This window comes from Stenella coeruleoalba (genome assembly GCF_951394435.1).
Source record: "Stenella coeruleoalba genome assembly, chromosome: 12".
Taxonomy (NCBI): Eukaryota; Metazoa; Chordata; class Mammalia; order Artiodactyla; family Delphinidae; genus Stenella; species Stenella coeruleoalba.
In genome coordinates, this window is record NC_137158.1 from 19,056,792 (window position 1) to 19,072,669 (window position 15,878).

General features: G+C 35.0%; 1 protein-coding gene across 5 annotated transcripts in view; it reads left to right on the plus strand.

Moving 5' to 3' along the window:
* The window catches only part of DOP1A (DOP1 leucine zipper like protein A), a 110,661-nt gene that overhangs the window by 42,007 nt on the left and 52,776 nt on the right, over window positions 1-15,878 (plus strand). For 3 of the 5 annotated variants that reach the window (XM_079938758.1, XM_079938757.1, XM_079938760.1), the window contains exons 6-12: window positions 534-632; window positions 8,194-8,293; window positions 9,041-9,150; window positions 10,078-10,186; window positions 11,413-11,533; window positions 13,710-13,829; window positions 15,566-15,680. In XM_079938758.1, the coding sequence (XP_079794884.1) occupies window positions 534-632; window positions 8,194-8,293; window positions 9,041-9,150; window positions 10,078-10,186; window positions 11,413-11,533; window positions 13,710-13,829; window positions 15,566-15,680 (774 nt within the window). Of the gene's footprint in view, window positions 1-533; window positions 633-8,193; window positions 8,294-9,040; window positions 9,151-10,077; window positions 10,187-11,412; window positions 11,534-11,992; window positions 13,473-13,709; window positions 13,830-15,565; window positions 15,681-15,878 lie in introns of those variants that run through there. The other 2 variants (XM_079938759.1, XM_079938761.1) reach the window with 2 other exon arrangements.

Genomic DNA, 15,878 nt, shown 5'->3' on the forward strand with positions numbered 1-15,878 from the left:
CTGTAGGTGTGCTTGTATATTATGTAAGTATATTGCAACATTACTTACAATAGTAAATGGTTGTAAGCAGTATAAATGTTCATCATTAGGAGCCTAGTTAAATAAATAAGGATTCATCTATGAAAGGAAGTATTTCTTTGGATATAAAAAATGAAGTTCTTTATGTAGTGTTAAGGAAAGCTCTGCAGAGTATGTTGTTAAATGAAAAAGGCAGAGTTTGGGATTATGCATGCATTTTTTTTTACTTATATTTGCAGAAAGTATTCACTGGTATTCTTGATTGTTTACACAAACAAAACTGGGTGGTTGGAAACAGATGGGGGAGAACCTTTTGGCTATGTACTCTTTTGTGCTCCTTAATTTTAAACTATTATATTTACCTATTCAAAACAATGTACAAATGTGTAATTAGTGATAAAAGAAACTTGGAAACATACTTCTGTTTTTTGAGGAAAATGAAGCATTGTTACATTTTCATGGTAACTATTTCCCAGTGTAATACACAATAGATACTAAAGACTCTCTTATTTTAGGTAGAAGCGGTAAGCACTTCGGTGCAGGATTCAAGTGTACTGGTACAGAGAAGCACACTGGACCTCATACTCTTCTGTTTTCCATTCCACATGAGTCAGGTAAAACAGTAATGCCAGTATCAACATAAGGCATTCTTTAGACATTCATAGATTCCTGATGTGTAGTTATTTTTAAAATTGGATTTAAGTTGTATTCTCTTGTTTTATAAACCAGTAAGTACATAGAAAACAAGTTCCCTTTTTAAGGAGTGGAATTTGTGAAATTTTGGGGAAAATAAGATTTATTGATTTGGATAAGAATATGAAGAATTAAATAGATTATTTCATACCTTTAAAAAAAAAGTTTTAACCTTTAAAAAGCAAGAGGTATTGTTATTCATTGCTAGCTGTGAGTAAGCCAAGACTCTGAGACCCAGGCCTTCTACCTAGCTCTTATCTCTGTCCTAATGTCATCTTTTCTTGGTTTGGTGATTTGGGGGATGTATGTCAGACCCTTAGCAGAGTTGGCTGTAATTTGAAAGCCAAATATTTAGTTACTCTGACATTCTCTAGTCCAGTTGAAATTTGAACAAGGGTTTGAACTGCACAGGTCCACTTATATGCAGATTTTTTTTCAGTAGTAAATACTACAGTACTACAGAATCCATGGTTTTTTGAATCCTAGGATATGAAACTGTGGATATGGAGGGCCGACTGAAATTATGCTTGGATTTTCCATTAACTGTCGACACTCTTAACCCCCTCTTTGTTCATGGGTCAACTGTACTTTCGTGACAGATGAGAATAACTCACTTAAATCGTAAATGAAGCTGGAACTTAATTTAATTACTATCCTCATTTTTTAAGGAAGTGATCTAAATTCTTTTGAGTTCTAAATTATGATGAGCAATTTAGAGCGCCAATGTGTAAGTATTCAGAATGGTGGAACTACATACCTAACAAATGTAATAAGAAATGGAAAACTTTTACCTCGGAAAAGTAAGTTTGTTTCTAAAATGTCATTAGCAGAAAAGACTATTATTTGGGATTTTGTAAGAGCTGTGGTTAGTAGATAACTAGTGAATTTTCATTATAATTGGCCGTGCTCAAATTTTTCTTTTATTACTTTATTCAGGTTGAAATTGAGTTACTAATAATTGAAGAATCTTACACTTCATTGCCTATACTGTTCCCTAGTAATAGGAACAGTATATTTATACGGGTGGGACATAAACCACCCCCAGTTTCTATTTTAAGACTTGCCATCCTTAAGCCAAGGGCCTTTATTCTGCCTCTGGCTTTTCACAAAAACGGCTGCTGTGGCATATTGGTGTAGTCTGAACTTACCAGTAGAGAGGTGGGCAAGCAGCCTGCAAGATAAGAATGATTTTTTACGATGGCTTCACAGGCGAATTCTGTTAAACATTTAGAGAAGAGCTAACACCTATCCTTCTCAAACTCTTCCAAAATATAACAGAGGGAGGAACACTTTCAAACTCATTCCACGAGGCCACCATCACCCTGATACCAAAACCAGACACAGATGTCACAAAGAAAGAAAACTACAGGCCAATATCACTGATGAACATAGATGCAAAATCCTCAACAAAATACTAGCAAACAGAATCCAACAGCACATTAAAAGGATCATACACCATGATCAAGTGGGGTTTATCCCAGAAATGCAAGGATTCTTCAGTATACACAAATCAATCAGTGTGATACACCATATTAACAAATTGAAGGAGAAAAACCATATGATCATCTCAGTCGATGCAGAGAAAGCTTTCGACAAAATTCAACATCCATTTATGATAAAAACCCTCCAGAAAGTAAGCATAGAGGGAACTTTCCTCAACATAATAAAGGCCGTATGTGACAAACCCACAGCCAACATCGTCCTCAATGGTGAAAAACTGAAAGCATTTCCACTAAGATCAGGAACAAGACAAGGTTGCCACTCTCACCACTCTTATTCAACATAGTTTTGGAAGTTTTAGCCACAGCAATCAGAGAAGAAAAAGAAATAAAAGGAATCCAAATCAGAAAAGAAGAAATAAAGCTGTCACTATTTGCAGATGACATGATACTGTACATAGAGAAGCCTAAAGATGCTACCAGAAAATTATTAGAGCTAATCAATGAATTTGGTAAAGTAGCAGGATACAAAATTAATCCACAGAAATCTCTGGCATTCCTATACACTAATGATGAAAAATCTGAAAGTGAAATTAAGAAAACACTCCCATTTACCACTGCAACAAAAAGAATAAAATACCTAGGAATAAACCTACCCAGGGAGACAAAAAACCTGTATGCAGAAAATTATAAGACACTGATGAAAGAAATTAAAGATGATACAAATAGATGGAGAGATATACCATGTTCTTGGATTGGAAGAATCAACATTGTGAAAATCACTCTACTACCCAAAGCAATCTACAGATTCAATGCAATCCCTATCAAACTACCAATGGCATTTTTCACAGAATTAGAACAAAAACTTTCACAATTTGTATAGAAACACAAAAGACCCCGAATAACCAAAGCAATCTTGAGAACGAAAAACAGAGCTGGAGGAATCAGGCTCCCTGACTTCAGACTATACTACAAAGCGACAGTAGTCAAGACAGTATGGTACTGGCACAAAAACAGAAATATAGATCAATGGAACAGGTTAGAAAGCCCAGAGGTAAACCCACGCACATATGGTCAACTTACCTTTGATAAAGGAGGCAAGAATATACAATGGAGAAAAGACAGCCTCTTCAATAAGTGGTGCTGGGAAAACTGGACAGGTACATGTAAAAGTATGAAATTAGAACACTCCCTAACACCATACACAAAAATAAACTCAAAATGGATTAAAGACCTAAATGTAAGGCCAGACACTATCAAACTCTTAGAGGAAAACATAGTCAGAACACTCTATGACATAAATCACAGCAAGATCCTTTTTGACCCACCTCCTAGAGAAATGGAAATAAAAACAAAAATAAACATATGGGACCTAATGAAACTTAAAAGCTTTCGCACAGCAAAGGAAACCCTAAGCAAGACGAAAAGACAACCCTCAGAATGGGAGAAAATATTTGCAAATGAAGCAATTGACAAAGGATTAGTCACCAAAATTTACAAGCAGCTCATGCAGCTCAATATCAAAAAAACAAACAACCCAATCCAAAAATGGACAAAAGACCTAAATAGACATTTCTCCAAAGAAGATATACAGATTGCCAACAAACACATGAAAGGATGCTCAACATCATTAATCATTAGAGAAATGCAAATCAAAACTACAATGAGATATCATCTCACACCAATCAGAATGGCCATCATCAAAAAATCTAGAAACAATAAATGGCGGAGAGGGTGTGGAGAAAAGGGAACACTCTTGCACTGTTGTTGGGAATGTAAATTGATACAGCCCGTATGGAGAACAGTATGGAGGTTCCTTAAAAAACTAAAAGTAGAAGTACCATATGACTCAGCAATCCCACTACTGGGCATATACCCTGAGAAAACCATAACTCAAAAAGAGTCATGTGCCAAAATGTTCATTGCAGCTCTGTTTACAATAGCCAGGACATGGAAGCAACCTAAGTGTCCATCAACAGATGAATGGATAAAGAAGATATGACACATATATACGATGGAATATTACTCAGCCATAAAAAGAATGAAAATTGAGTTATTTGTAGTGAGGTGGATAGACCTAGAGTCTGTCATACAGAGTGAAGTAAGTCAGAAAGAGAAAAACAAATACCGTATGCTAACACATATATATGGAATCTAAGGAAAAAAAAAAAACTCATGAAGAACCTAGGGGCAAGACGGGAATAAAGACACAGACCTACTAGAGTATGGACTTGAGGATATGGGGAGAGGGAAGGGTAAGCTGTGACAAAGTGAGAGAGTGGCATGGACATATATACACTACCAAACGTAAAATTGATAGCTAGTGGGAAGCAACCACATAGCACAGGGAGATCAGCTCGGTGCTTTGTGACCACCAGAGGAGTGGGATAGGGAGGGTGGGAGGGAGGGGAGACGCAAGAGAGGAGAGATATGGGAACATATGTATATGTATAACTGATTCACTTTGTGATAAAGCAGAAACTAACACACCATTGTAAAGCAATTATACTCCAATAAAGATGTGAATGAATGAAAGGAAGGGAGGGAGGGAGGGAGGAAAGAAAGAAAAGAAAGAAAGAAAGAAAGAAAGAAAGAAAGGGAAAGAAGAAAGAAAGAAAGAAGAAAGAAAACAAAGATTATGGCAAAGAAATATGTGGCTCAAAAGCCTAAAATGTTTATTAAAAAAACTTATTAACCTTTACTGTTAAACATTCCCATTGTTTTCTTCCCTTTCAAACTTTCAACGCTATTAGTCCTTCGATATACTGATAGATGATTCAGCAAGATCTGAAGAATTAAGTCATGGTAGACTTTAATTGACACGAACAATGTCATCTCACTAGACCAGTACTTCTCAACCTTTTTTCAGCCTGAGCTTCTTTCAGTACTTTCTTACTCTACCACCTCTGTATCCCTACCAACCAAAAAGATTTTCTCTGCCTTCCTTCTGTAATTTGTATTATGAAAACAATAGCTGTGATGAATATGTTTTTTTAAAAGTACATACTCCACCCAGACCAATTCTAATACTCTTCCCCCCCATTACTATACCATATTATTAGATTACCTTAGAAAAAGGATCAAAGGATCATAACAGAGTATTCTTTGTTCCCCACTTTCCTCCTTTCCATGTCTTGCATGTAATAAACTCATAACAAGTATTGATTGTAATGGTAATTTAAGAGAGCCTTCATTAACTTATCCCAAAAAGAGTGATTGCTGTTAGGAGTGTTAGCACTTTACAAGTTTATTAGACTCTCTTTATTAATTTTATGGAAAGTTGACCCTAATCTCTAGAAGTTAGACCTTTAATTGAGATTATAATAGAATTTTTTTCCATATTAGCAATACGTAGTGATGTCAGTAGTAATCAAGAAGTGACTTCTTACTTTCTTAGGAAAGTAAGTTTTTCTCTCAAAATAAGATTGGAAGACATTAGTACTTCTCATATCTTGTGACAATATCTGTGACCTACATGTATCTGAGGTTAAATAGGTAGATCAGGAGTTCTTTGGTTTCAGGACCCCATTACACTCTTTAAAAATATTGAGGATCCTAAAAATTCTTTTGCTTATGTAGGTTAGATCTATCTATGTTTATCATATTATAAATTAAAACTGGCAAATTTTAAAATATTTACTAATTCATTTAAAATAACAATAACAAAGTTATCACATGAGTACAAATAATATTTTATGAGAGTATTTTCCAACACGTTAAAAAATTAGTAGATTAGCATTGTTTTCTATTTTTTGAAAATCTCTTTAATGTCTGGTCTAATAGTAGAAAGCAGAATGCTCGTATCTACTTCAGCATTCACTCTGTTGTGATTTTTTTCTTTTGATTGAAGTATATGGATAAAATTTGATCTCACACAGATACTAGTTGGAAAAGGAAGGAGTATTTCAATAGCCTTTTTTGTTAAAATAGTATATTTTTCTTTGATACTACACCAAAACTCAACAAGCCATAGTTTTTTTAAAAATTAGTTGTAATATGAAGTCTAAAACCATATCAATGAACTTTTCATAGGGTGTTTCATTAAAATCCACTGGTCTGTCTTGCACTTTGAATAGATCTTTTACCCATACATGCTTTTGTAACATCATGATTGGTTGTTTGGAAAGTGTTGTTTTACTGAATTATGTATATGTCCCAAGTGTTAACACAACAACAATCACATTTACTAGTATCACCACTGATCTCATCAGTAAAGTTTGTTAGGTATTGGGAAGCTTTCAAGCCAGTTCGGTTCAGTTCAATATAATTTCAAGCCAAATACAAATTTTCCAAAATTCTAGTTTTCTCTTGGAAGCTTAAATTTTATTATTTGTAATAATGAATATTAATTGTTTTCCCTTGAAGTGACAGGCTCAGTTTGTTTATTTTTGAGAAAATGTCTGCCAGGTGTCCAAGCCTGAATAATCATAGATCACATCAGTCATTCTTTCAGGTAAAAGTGATATTCTGTGACAAAAAGCTGGTAGTTCACCTCACAATTCAAATAGTCACACAAATGCTTTTTCTCGAGACATCCATCATGCTTCAGTTTACAGTAGGAGTGCTTTATGTATACTCCTTTCATTACACAGAATATTAAAAGGCAGGTACTCAAGAGTCAGTATTTAATAAAATAAATGTTTGCTGTTTAATCAGCATTCTTAAGTGAAAATGTTTTTTCTTTTTTTGTTTTTGACTTTTACTGTAAATACATAACAGTAAAAAATACAATGACTACAAGTACAGTGGATGCCACTGCTGGTACTGCTTCTTTTTGTGTTAAGATGCCAGCAGTTTTACCCAGTATTGCATGATCAGAGGAAATGTTAACACATCAAAAAAGGCAAATAACATCTTGGTATTGTTTTATATATTTTTTTTACCTTGTGGTCCTCCTGGAAGGCTCTTAGAGATCCCCAGGAGTCTGGGAACCGCCGTTTGAGAATTGCTTAGGTGAATAGAAGACATCTGTGTTCAGATGCGTGACTGTATTTTGGCAGCTGTTGATGATCTGTGTTCTGTAACATGTCAGTTATTTCTCTAAGATTCCTTTAAACTAAGCAAGTTGGGTGAATTCCTTTCTAATACTGTCTGTCAAAAAGCATGGTGTAGTAAAAAGTTGGGTAGTCTGATTAAGGAGAGGTGCATTCACTATCAGCTGGGCACCAACAAGGCATTTAAGTACTTAGGCCCTGTGAGGCTCTGGTCCTTTATTCTAAAGTGGTTGTGAGACTAGGTGATTTCTACCCTACCTTCTAATGCTCAAATTCCAAAATTCTATTCTAAAGTGATTATCTAGTAATATTCTTAAAATTGCCAGCAATTTAATTAACTGCTTTCCTTTTTTCTTTTAACTTGAACCCTTTTAGCTAAAACCAGATCTCCTTTAGTAAATCATATTTTAAACATCTAATTAAGACTATTAGGAAAGAGGCAAAGAAAAAAGTGAATTATTTCTCTTTAAAAGACCTTCAGTAAAATGAAAAAAAGAAATTAAGATTTGTTAAAGCTGGGTGATGGTTACAAAAAGGGTTCATTATATTGTTTTCTGTATTTCTCTGTGTTTGAAATACTACAGGATAAAAATTTTAAAAAGAACAAGAAATGAAAGACTTGGAATTGATGAAGATAGTGAACTTCTGAAGAGTTTATTTATAGTCAGTTGACACCACTACGAATGTGAAAGACTAAAGGCATATTATTTTCTTGTGTCTGTCCCTTCTGGCTCCAATTTCTTTGTTTCTGACAGATTTTGCTAATATTGGATAGGATAAAAAACTTTAAAATGGAGGTTAAACTATTTCAGTTATAGTTTTAGGTATGCAACTAAATAGCTGTGTTATCCAGCTTTTCTGTTTCCTAATCTGTAACATGGAAGTAATAATTCCTGTGTTTGAAAGATCAAATGAGATAATGTTGTGTGAAAGTACCTCATAAGCCCTCAAGTTCTGAATGTACTGTGAGGTATTATTTTTTTAAAGAGGAAAGAAAGTAATATATTTTTGTATGTGATTAAGTACAACCACATTCCCAACTATTGCAGGCCACTCGACCAGACATGATAAGGATCTTGTCAGCAGCCCTGCACGTAGTATTAAGGAGGGATATGTCCCTGAACCGAAGACTTTATGCCTGGCTTCTCGGTAAGTGTTTGATGTGTGTGGTCTTAGCTAGGAAAGGATGAAGGGAAATTTTCCATACATAAGTATTATCAAGTTTATGTATGTCCTAAATTAAGAAACTAAAAGTTTACTTAAATAGATAATAAAAATAAAGACAGTATGAGTTGTGTATGGTATGAAGAAATCTCAAAAGCTTCTTAGTTGAAGAAGCTGTTTTAATCTATAGGTCATGTTCCCTTTGACAAGATTTTTTTCCCCTTATAAATTGAGGCTATTATACTCCAAGTATGTAGACAAAGAAGGATAAATTCATAATCAAAATAATGACATAATATCCAAAACTTGAAAGGAATCAGGACTAGTACTCCTGTCCCACACATGGTACCTGTCTCCCACTCAGGCAGTAAAATATTGTGTACACTTTGTTCTTCCATACTTTTTGTGAGTGTTTGGCCTGTCTTCACAACTCTTTACTGCCTAGAGTGAGAAGACACAATATAACTTATTTTGGATTTTCTGAATCTTCAGTTCTTTCACTGTTTGAAAAAAACCAAGATAATTCTGGAAGTTTACTATGATACTCACTTATGTATTGAATTGGTTTCCCTTTATTAAACTATCTAAAATGATCTCTCTTGCTGACATTGATTGGGCTACTAATTGGTAAGTGTTTAGTGCTGTTTTTGAGATATTTGCTGTTTTGGTATTTAGTGAACAACAGTTTTAAGAATTCCATTTTAATTTATTTTACAATTTGTTTCCATGGAGGTTTTGATAACAACGGTGCTATCATAGGACCCAGAAGCACAAGACACAGCAATCCTGAAGAACACGCTACTTACTATTTCACTACCTTTTCAAAAGAGTTGTTGGTTCAGGTAATGGATGCTTTCATTTTATTTTTTGGTTACTCCGTGACCACTGTAGTTACTCAACAAATAACAAATAAGACAAAGTCCTGCCTTGAATTAATTTACAGTTGAAGGGGTGGAGACAAGACTCACAGACTTCCTAAGAATGACTGTAACAAGCAAATGGCTGCAATGAAATAAGTAAGTAATGGTAAGCTAGACTCACTTCTGTGTAAGTCCTGAGATCTTTTTCTTCATTTACTTTGTTTTCATGAGTTCATCACGACATAGTTGCAGCTTCTCACCTGTCTGCCCTATGGAAGTTGGAGCTCTTCCAAAAATGAGCCAGGACCTGTGTTATTTACTCTGAAATTCCAGGGAAATTTGGGTTGCAACAAGAATTTAAATGTTAAAACTACTTTTGTAATGGAAATATTAAAATGATCTATAGGCTTATTTCATATTATTTTTACTTCAATTAAATTTATTCAAGATATCTTAAACTGAGAGAGTACATGGTATCTGAAACAGTTTGAAATAAGTGAAGTTATAAGAATACAGTTTTGAGTTACTAATGAGGAAATAATTGCATAATAGTAGATACTGCCATGATAATGAGTGATAGTTTGGGGCATGTTGACAGTCAAGAGGAACATTTTTATCTTTTAGGAAATCAGATAATTCATGAATTTATTTTTCTAGATTTTCTTCACATTTTCTCTAGAAAAAAAGGTGGAAAAGTTAAGCCCTTTCTTCTTCTGTCAAGAGAAATGAATATAACTTTTCTTTTCCCCCAGCAGAGGAAAAAAGCCAACTTCAGCAAAAGAACTTCAGAAAAGCAATAGGAGATGTAAATCTCTGTTTACATATGGTTGTATATAAAAATATTTTTCTTAAGAAAAAATCTTTGAATTTGTTTACTTAAATGACTAATGTACTTTTTCTTCTTTGAAGGCAATGGTGGGGATCTTACAAGTGAATGGATTTGGAGAAGAGAGCACTTTAATGCAGGATCTAAAACCTTTTCGTATTTTAATCAGTTTACTGGACAAACCTGAGCTAGGTAATATATACTATCCTAACTATCCTAGGGCGTAAGATCATATGTGGTTGTTTTGTATTGCTTCATGATAAATATAAGACAAAGTCATTACTTAGAAAAATTTCTGTATTTTGAGGTGGCCTTTAAATACAGGTTCTCAACAATTCCTTACCTAAAATTCACTCTAGAACATTAAGAAGATACAGATGTACATTCAGCTGGTATGTTATCATATGTGTACCCTGTACTATGTAGGTAGCAGAGGAGTCACCTTAAAGGTGCTCTCTAAGCCCCTCTTAATCCTGATTAAGGTACTGAAATCGAAACACTGATGATCTGTCATGACTATCTTATAGTTCACAGAATTCAAGGATTTGAGCAAAAGTATTTTAGTCATACCCCTCAACCTTCTTCCCCACATCCCCTTTGTTTTATGTGTTTTCCCTTTCTTCACTGTGTACTTCTTATATACTAGATCTCTTGGGAAGATAGTTACGGCACCTGAGACAGAAATTAAGAAAAACTGAAAATATTAGCAATGATAAAGTGAAATAATTATGTAGTTTTATTAAATTATGTGCAGAAGTTTTTTTTCTTCTTTTTTTTAATGTACAGAAGTTTTAGCAAATATGCATAAGTTCTCTCACCAGCTCTTAAAAGAAAAATGAAAACATTTAAATATAAAAATAACTTGAGTTGTACCAGTGGCTCTATTACATGGTAATAGATGGAAGTTCAGGAAGTTTTCTGAGGAGATTGGCGTCTCTTATAGCAGTAAAGTTTAGCCTTGTGCACCTTTGTATTATTTTAATTAATAATAGTAATATAAGTTACATTCATTGAGTACTCATTATATTCCAGGAACCATGCTACCCATCTGACAGAATTTTTCCTGACCCTTACACTGATAGTCCCATAAGTTTGCTATTATCCTCATTCTGCATGAAGAAACCAAAGCTGAAAGAAGTTAAATAACTTGTCCAAGCTAATAGAGCTATTAACTGGCAAAACCAGTTTCCCTGATTTTGTTATTTCTATTACATCAACCTATATAGTTAGATAAACATTTGTTCAGTTCTTTGCTGTTTTACTGTTAGCCTCTCAGGATGTGAAGTTTAGTTTCACTTCTGGAAAAAGCATTATTTTTTCAAAATACCTGTTTTAAAGCATACTTTAATTGTGCCAATTTGTAGATAATCATGATTTGTAGTATTAATTATTGTCTTTAATGTGTATATTAATTTTAGGACCTGTAATTCTAGAAGACGTCCTCATTGAAGTGTTTAGAACATTGTATTCTCAGTGTAAAGCAGAATTGGATCTTCAGATGGAACCGCCCTTCAGCAAGGATCATGCTCAGTTAAGCAGGTGGATTACCAAAAAATTAAGCATGGCACAAAGGTCCTCCTTTATTAATATTTGTAAAGTAGACATTGCTATATGAAATTTGTGTTACGAATGAGTGAGTTTGATTTAAAGTATCGCTATATTTTAGTAATGTGAACTCTCATAATTAACTGCACTGACCTTTCAAACAGGCATGTGTAGCATGAGTGGTGTGTACAGTGCCACCACCTTCCAGGGTTGGTTCTCAGCCTCACCAGTTTAGAAAACTAAATTTTAGCAGTTAATGTGAAGATACAGATTCCAGGGAATTCATTCACACTTATCAAACTCACAAGAGATTAGCTTCCACACGTCAGTTAATAATGAAAGCTGTACCTTGCTTGGTAACCAGGCCTGGTAGTTTGCACGGGGTAGTGCCCTCTTGGTGCCTTGACACACTCAGGAGGCCAAAGCATAGATCAGAAGAAGACTTGACCACAGAAATAAATGAATCAGAGGGCACTAGGTGTTCTTCAAAGACTTTTTTTCAAGTGATGGTTCTTTCTTCTTTCAAATTATTTCTATATATATATATGTGTGTGTGTGTATATATACACATTTTTTTTTTTAATCCGTGGGAGAAGTCATATAACATTAGCATATCCTCTTCTCTAAGTCAGTGGTAGATACATGCTGACAAAGTCTTACTTTTTCATTTCTTCTCTACTTTAAGGAGCCTACCTGTTTTCCAGTCTCATTTATCATTATGACAAAGGATCCAAGGCAACAATTTCTTTTACATACTTTGCATAATTTTATTTTATTAATTAATTAATTAATTTTGGGGGGCTGCACTGCGTGGCTTGTGGGATCTTAGTTCCCTGACCAGGGATTGAACCTGGGCAGAGTCCTAACTACTGGACCGCCAGGGAATTCTCACTTTGCATTTTATTAGTGTCACCTTGGTGACACTTTGGAGATAACCTGGGCTTTCCTAAAGCATACTTTTATATATTAAAACTTTTTAAGACAGTTTTTGATTTCTGATAAATATAATCCCCTCTGATTTTTGTTTGAGCCGTTAATATTGACTAACCTTGTACTCTGTTTCATTCTGTACACTGCCTGATAATTTATTTTGTCCCATAGAGTATTTAATTAGCCTTTCGTGCTATAACATGCTAGTTGTATTGACAGTACATCACTATATAGAAAAATAATTGTTTTAATTGTTAGAAAGGGTGACAGGAGATGGTAGTTAGGTGGGTATTTAATGGGCTAGAGGGCTCCCACTTGAAATAACGAAGTTATTTTTCCCTGATGGAATTACAGTAAAAGTGGCTATTGACAGGATTACTTCTTTTTGTTGTTATTGTTTTTTCAACCTAAAAATAATAATTTGATTGAAACTCACCAAGATAAACTTAACCTTTCTCAAACAAATCCTGAATAGTACAGGAAAGCAGAGAAAATTCTTTCAGAATCAAGGCTGTCAAAATCAAATCACCGGGCCTTCCCTGGTGGCGCAGTAGTTAAGAATCCGTCTGCCAATACAGGGGACATGGGTTTGAACCCTGGTCCAGGAAGATCCCACATGCCGCGGAGCAACTAAGCCCATGTGCTACAACTACTGAGCCTGCACTCTAGAGCCCGCAAGCCACAACTACTGAACCTGCATGACACAACTACTGAAGCCCGTGCACCTAGAGCTCCACAAGAGAAGCCACCGCAATGAGAAGCGTGCGCACCACAACGAAGAGTAGCCCTTGCTCACCACAACTAGAGAAAGCCCGCACGCAGCAACGAAGACCCAACATAACCAAAGATTAATTAATTAATTAATTTTTTAAAAATCACTCAGTTTATATGTGTCAAGGGAAACAAAGGAATTTAATGCCAAATTCACCATCAGGCTCTCAGAATAGTTCAAAAAGAACTTCTTGTTCTTCTGCTGAAAGCACAGCTATTTTTCTTATGCAAGGTTAATTTCTGATCTTGATCATACATTTGAGTTATGAAAACTCAAATTTGGAAAAATAACTACACATAAAGTGATAAAGTGACAGTAGATAAAAATTATTTGTTGCAATATTCTCACTAGCAAGTTTTCTAGCAAATACTTAGGAATATGTACTCCCCTAACAACATTCCACTCACATTTAAATTTGAAAACGTAGATGTTATATTTATCAGTTTTTGTTTTTTCTTTTTTTTTTAGTAAATTAAGGGAAAATAAGAAAACAGCAGAACTGATTAAAACTGCCAACCTTCTCTTTAATTCCTTTGAGCCTTATTATATGTGGGATTATGTTGCACGTTGGTTTGAAGAATGTTGTAGGTACGTTAAACTGTTTTATTCATTTTCATTTAATAGCATTCAAAGCCAGTCTTTGTTATTTTTTTTTAAGTTCTTGAGTTTAATGAAAAGAATGTTCTTTTATACATTTTACTACTACTACTGACAACTATCATTTAATGGCCATAATCTGTCTCTACCATGTCACTCTAGAATACAGAATCATTGATTGTATAATCTTAGATTTGAAAAGGAGTTTAGAGATGAGTTATTCGATCACCAGCATAGATGAAAGATTTTCCCTCTCCAATCTATAGTAATCCAGTTTTTCTTTGTTGCAGAGAAAGTAGCAAATTTGTGGCTGGTGCCTCAGCACACTTTCCCAAAATGCTTCTCACTTTGAATAACAAAAAGGTCCTCGGTCACTTTTATGTTTTTAAAAACATAGAACCAGCCCATATTATCGTCCACTCCTTAGGTTGTAAAGCTTAAAAAATGCTCAGAAAACCCAGTAATACTAGTGAACCTGGGTAGAATTTCTGTCTGGATTCTAGACCAAATTCTCTCAGCAGCAGATTAACCTCTCAAGCCTTGGGAGCATAGAGTCAACAAGTAAGCATTTATGATCTCGGGATTAGAAGTCTTTTATAAATATAAAATTAATCCCTTTAACGATTTAGAAAGTTGCTTGCTTACTCATTGAACAGCTGCTGCGCACCCAGTGGAAAGGCACTATGCTAGACATATAGACAGTGCCTGTCTTCAAAGAGCTCACAGCAGGAACAAGTAAGACAGGCTCATGCATATTCCTAGTACTGTATTAAACTAAAGGTTATGGGTGCCTTAAGAGGGAGATTAAGATGTGGTAGGAATGTAGAGGAATTGTGGGTGTCTTTTCACCACCCGGCCCTGGCCCAGGTTTCTACTTTGTTTTCACATTCACAAACATACACATATACCCTTCTCTAGCTAACCTGGACTATTCCTTGAACAACATTAACTGAGCCTTCAGTGATGCTGCTGAGCTTTCACTCATGTTATTTTTTCGAAAATATTCTTCTCCCTAGTCCATCTGGTAAGGTCCTATAAAGAGGTCACCCCCTTTCAGAAGCCTTCTATGACTCCCTCAAATCTCCCATCAGAGTCAGCTTCTCCTACCCTATCACATGTTAGGTTATTTGTCTATAGGCTTATATTTCTTGCTGGCTAGGGACTGTAGCATATTCTTACTTTGTGTCTTCAGAGTGTAGGGCAGTGTATGGGCAGATAGGATTAATGTGATTTAATGTGCATATTTGTTGGAGGAATAACCTCTACTACTTGTATCAGAAGAGGCTTCTTAGAGGAGGTACCATTTGAAGGATGGCTGCATTCTGGATGTGAGAGAATGAGGCTGGGAGAGGGTGCCTATCCAGGGGGACAGGTTGGTATGAACAAAGGCCCTGAGGTTAGAAATCAAGTAGCAAATAGTCCATTTTAACTAGGAGATGAGATCTGTAGTGGGAGAAATAGGAAATAAGTCCCAAATAGAACCATCCAGAACACTTGGAAGTTCAGGATGGGTGTCATAGGGAGAGGTTCAGCCTAGGAATCTTGCTTTGGGAATTTTCCATGGAGAGATACAGTAGTGTCCTAGGGGAAAGGGAACATACTTCATCACAAGAAGTTAACCGTGTGCATCCCAATGTTGATATGACTCATTTAAAGAGCAATGATATCATCACATGTATTCACATCACTTGATAGGATACTTGATAAAGTGAATTTTGTCCTTTTAGGAGGACACAGCATGCCAGACTTCAGAGTGGGCCTGGAGATGTTAACGACTCATCTGAATTACAGCTGACCAATTTCTGCTTACTGGTGGATTTTTTGTTGGATATAGTTTCTTTGGTAAGATCACCCTGGTGAAAAAATATTGAGGAAATGTAATAACATAGTTCAAATATTTCATTTTGGAAATAGACCTCATCTTCAAATAAATATCATTTTTTAAATTAAATTGATTTTCCCCCTTTTGGTATAGCATTTTAAATAAAATTTTTGAAGTGTTTTGTCCTCTGACATACATTATATGTAATACATATACAA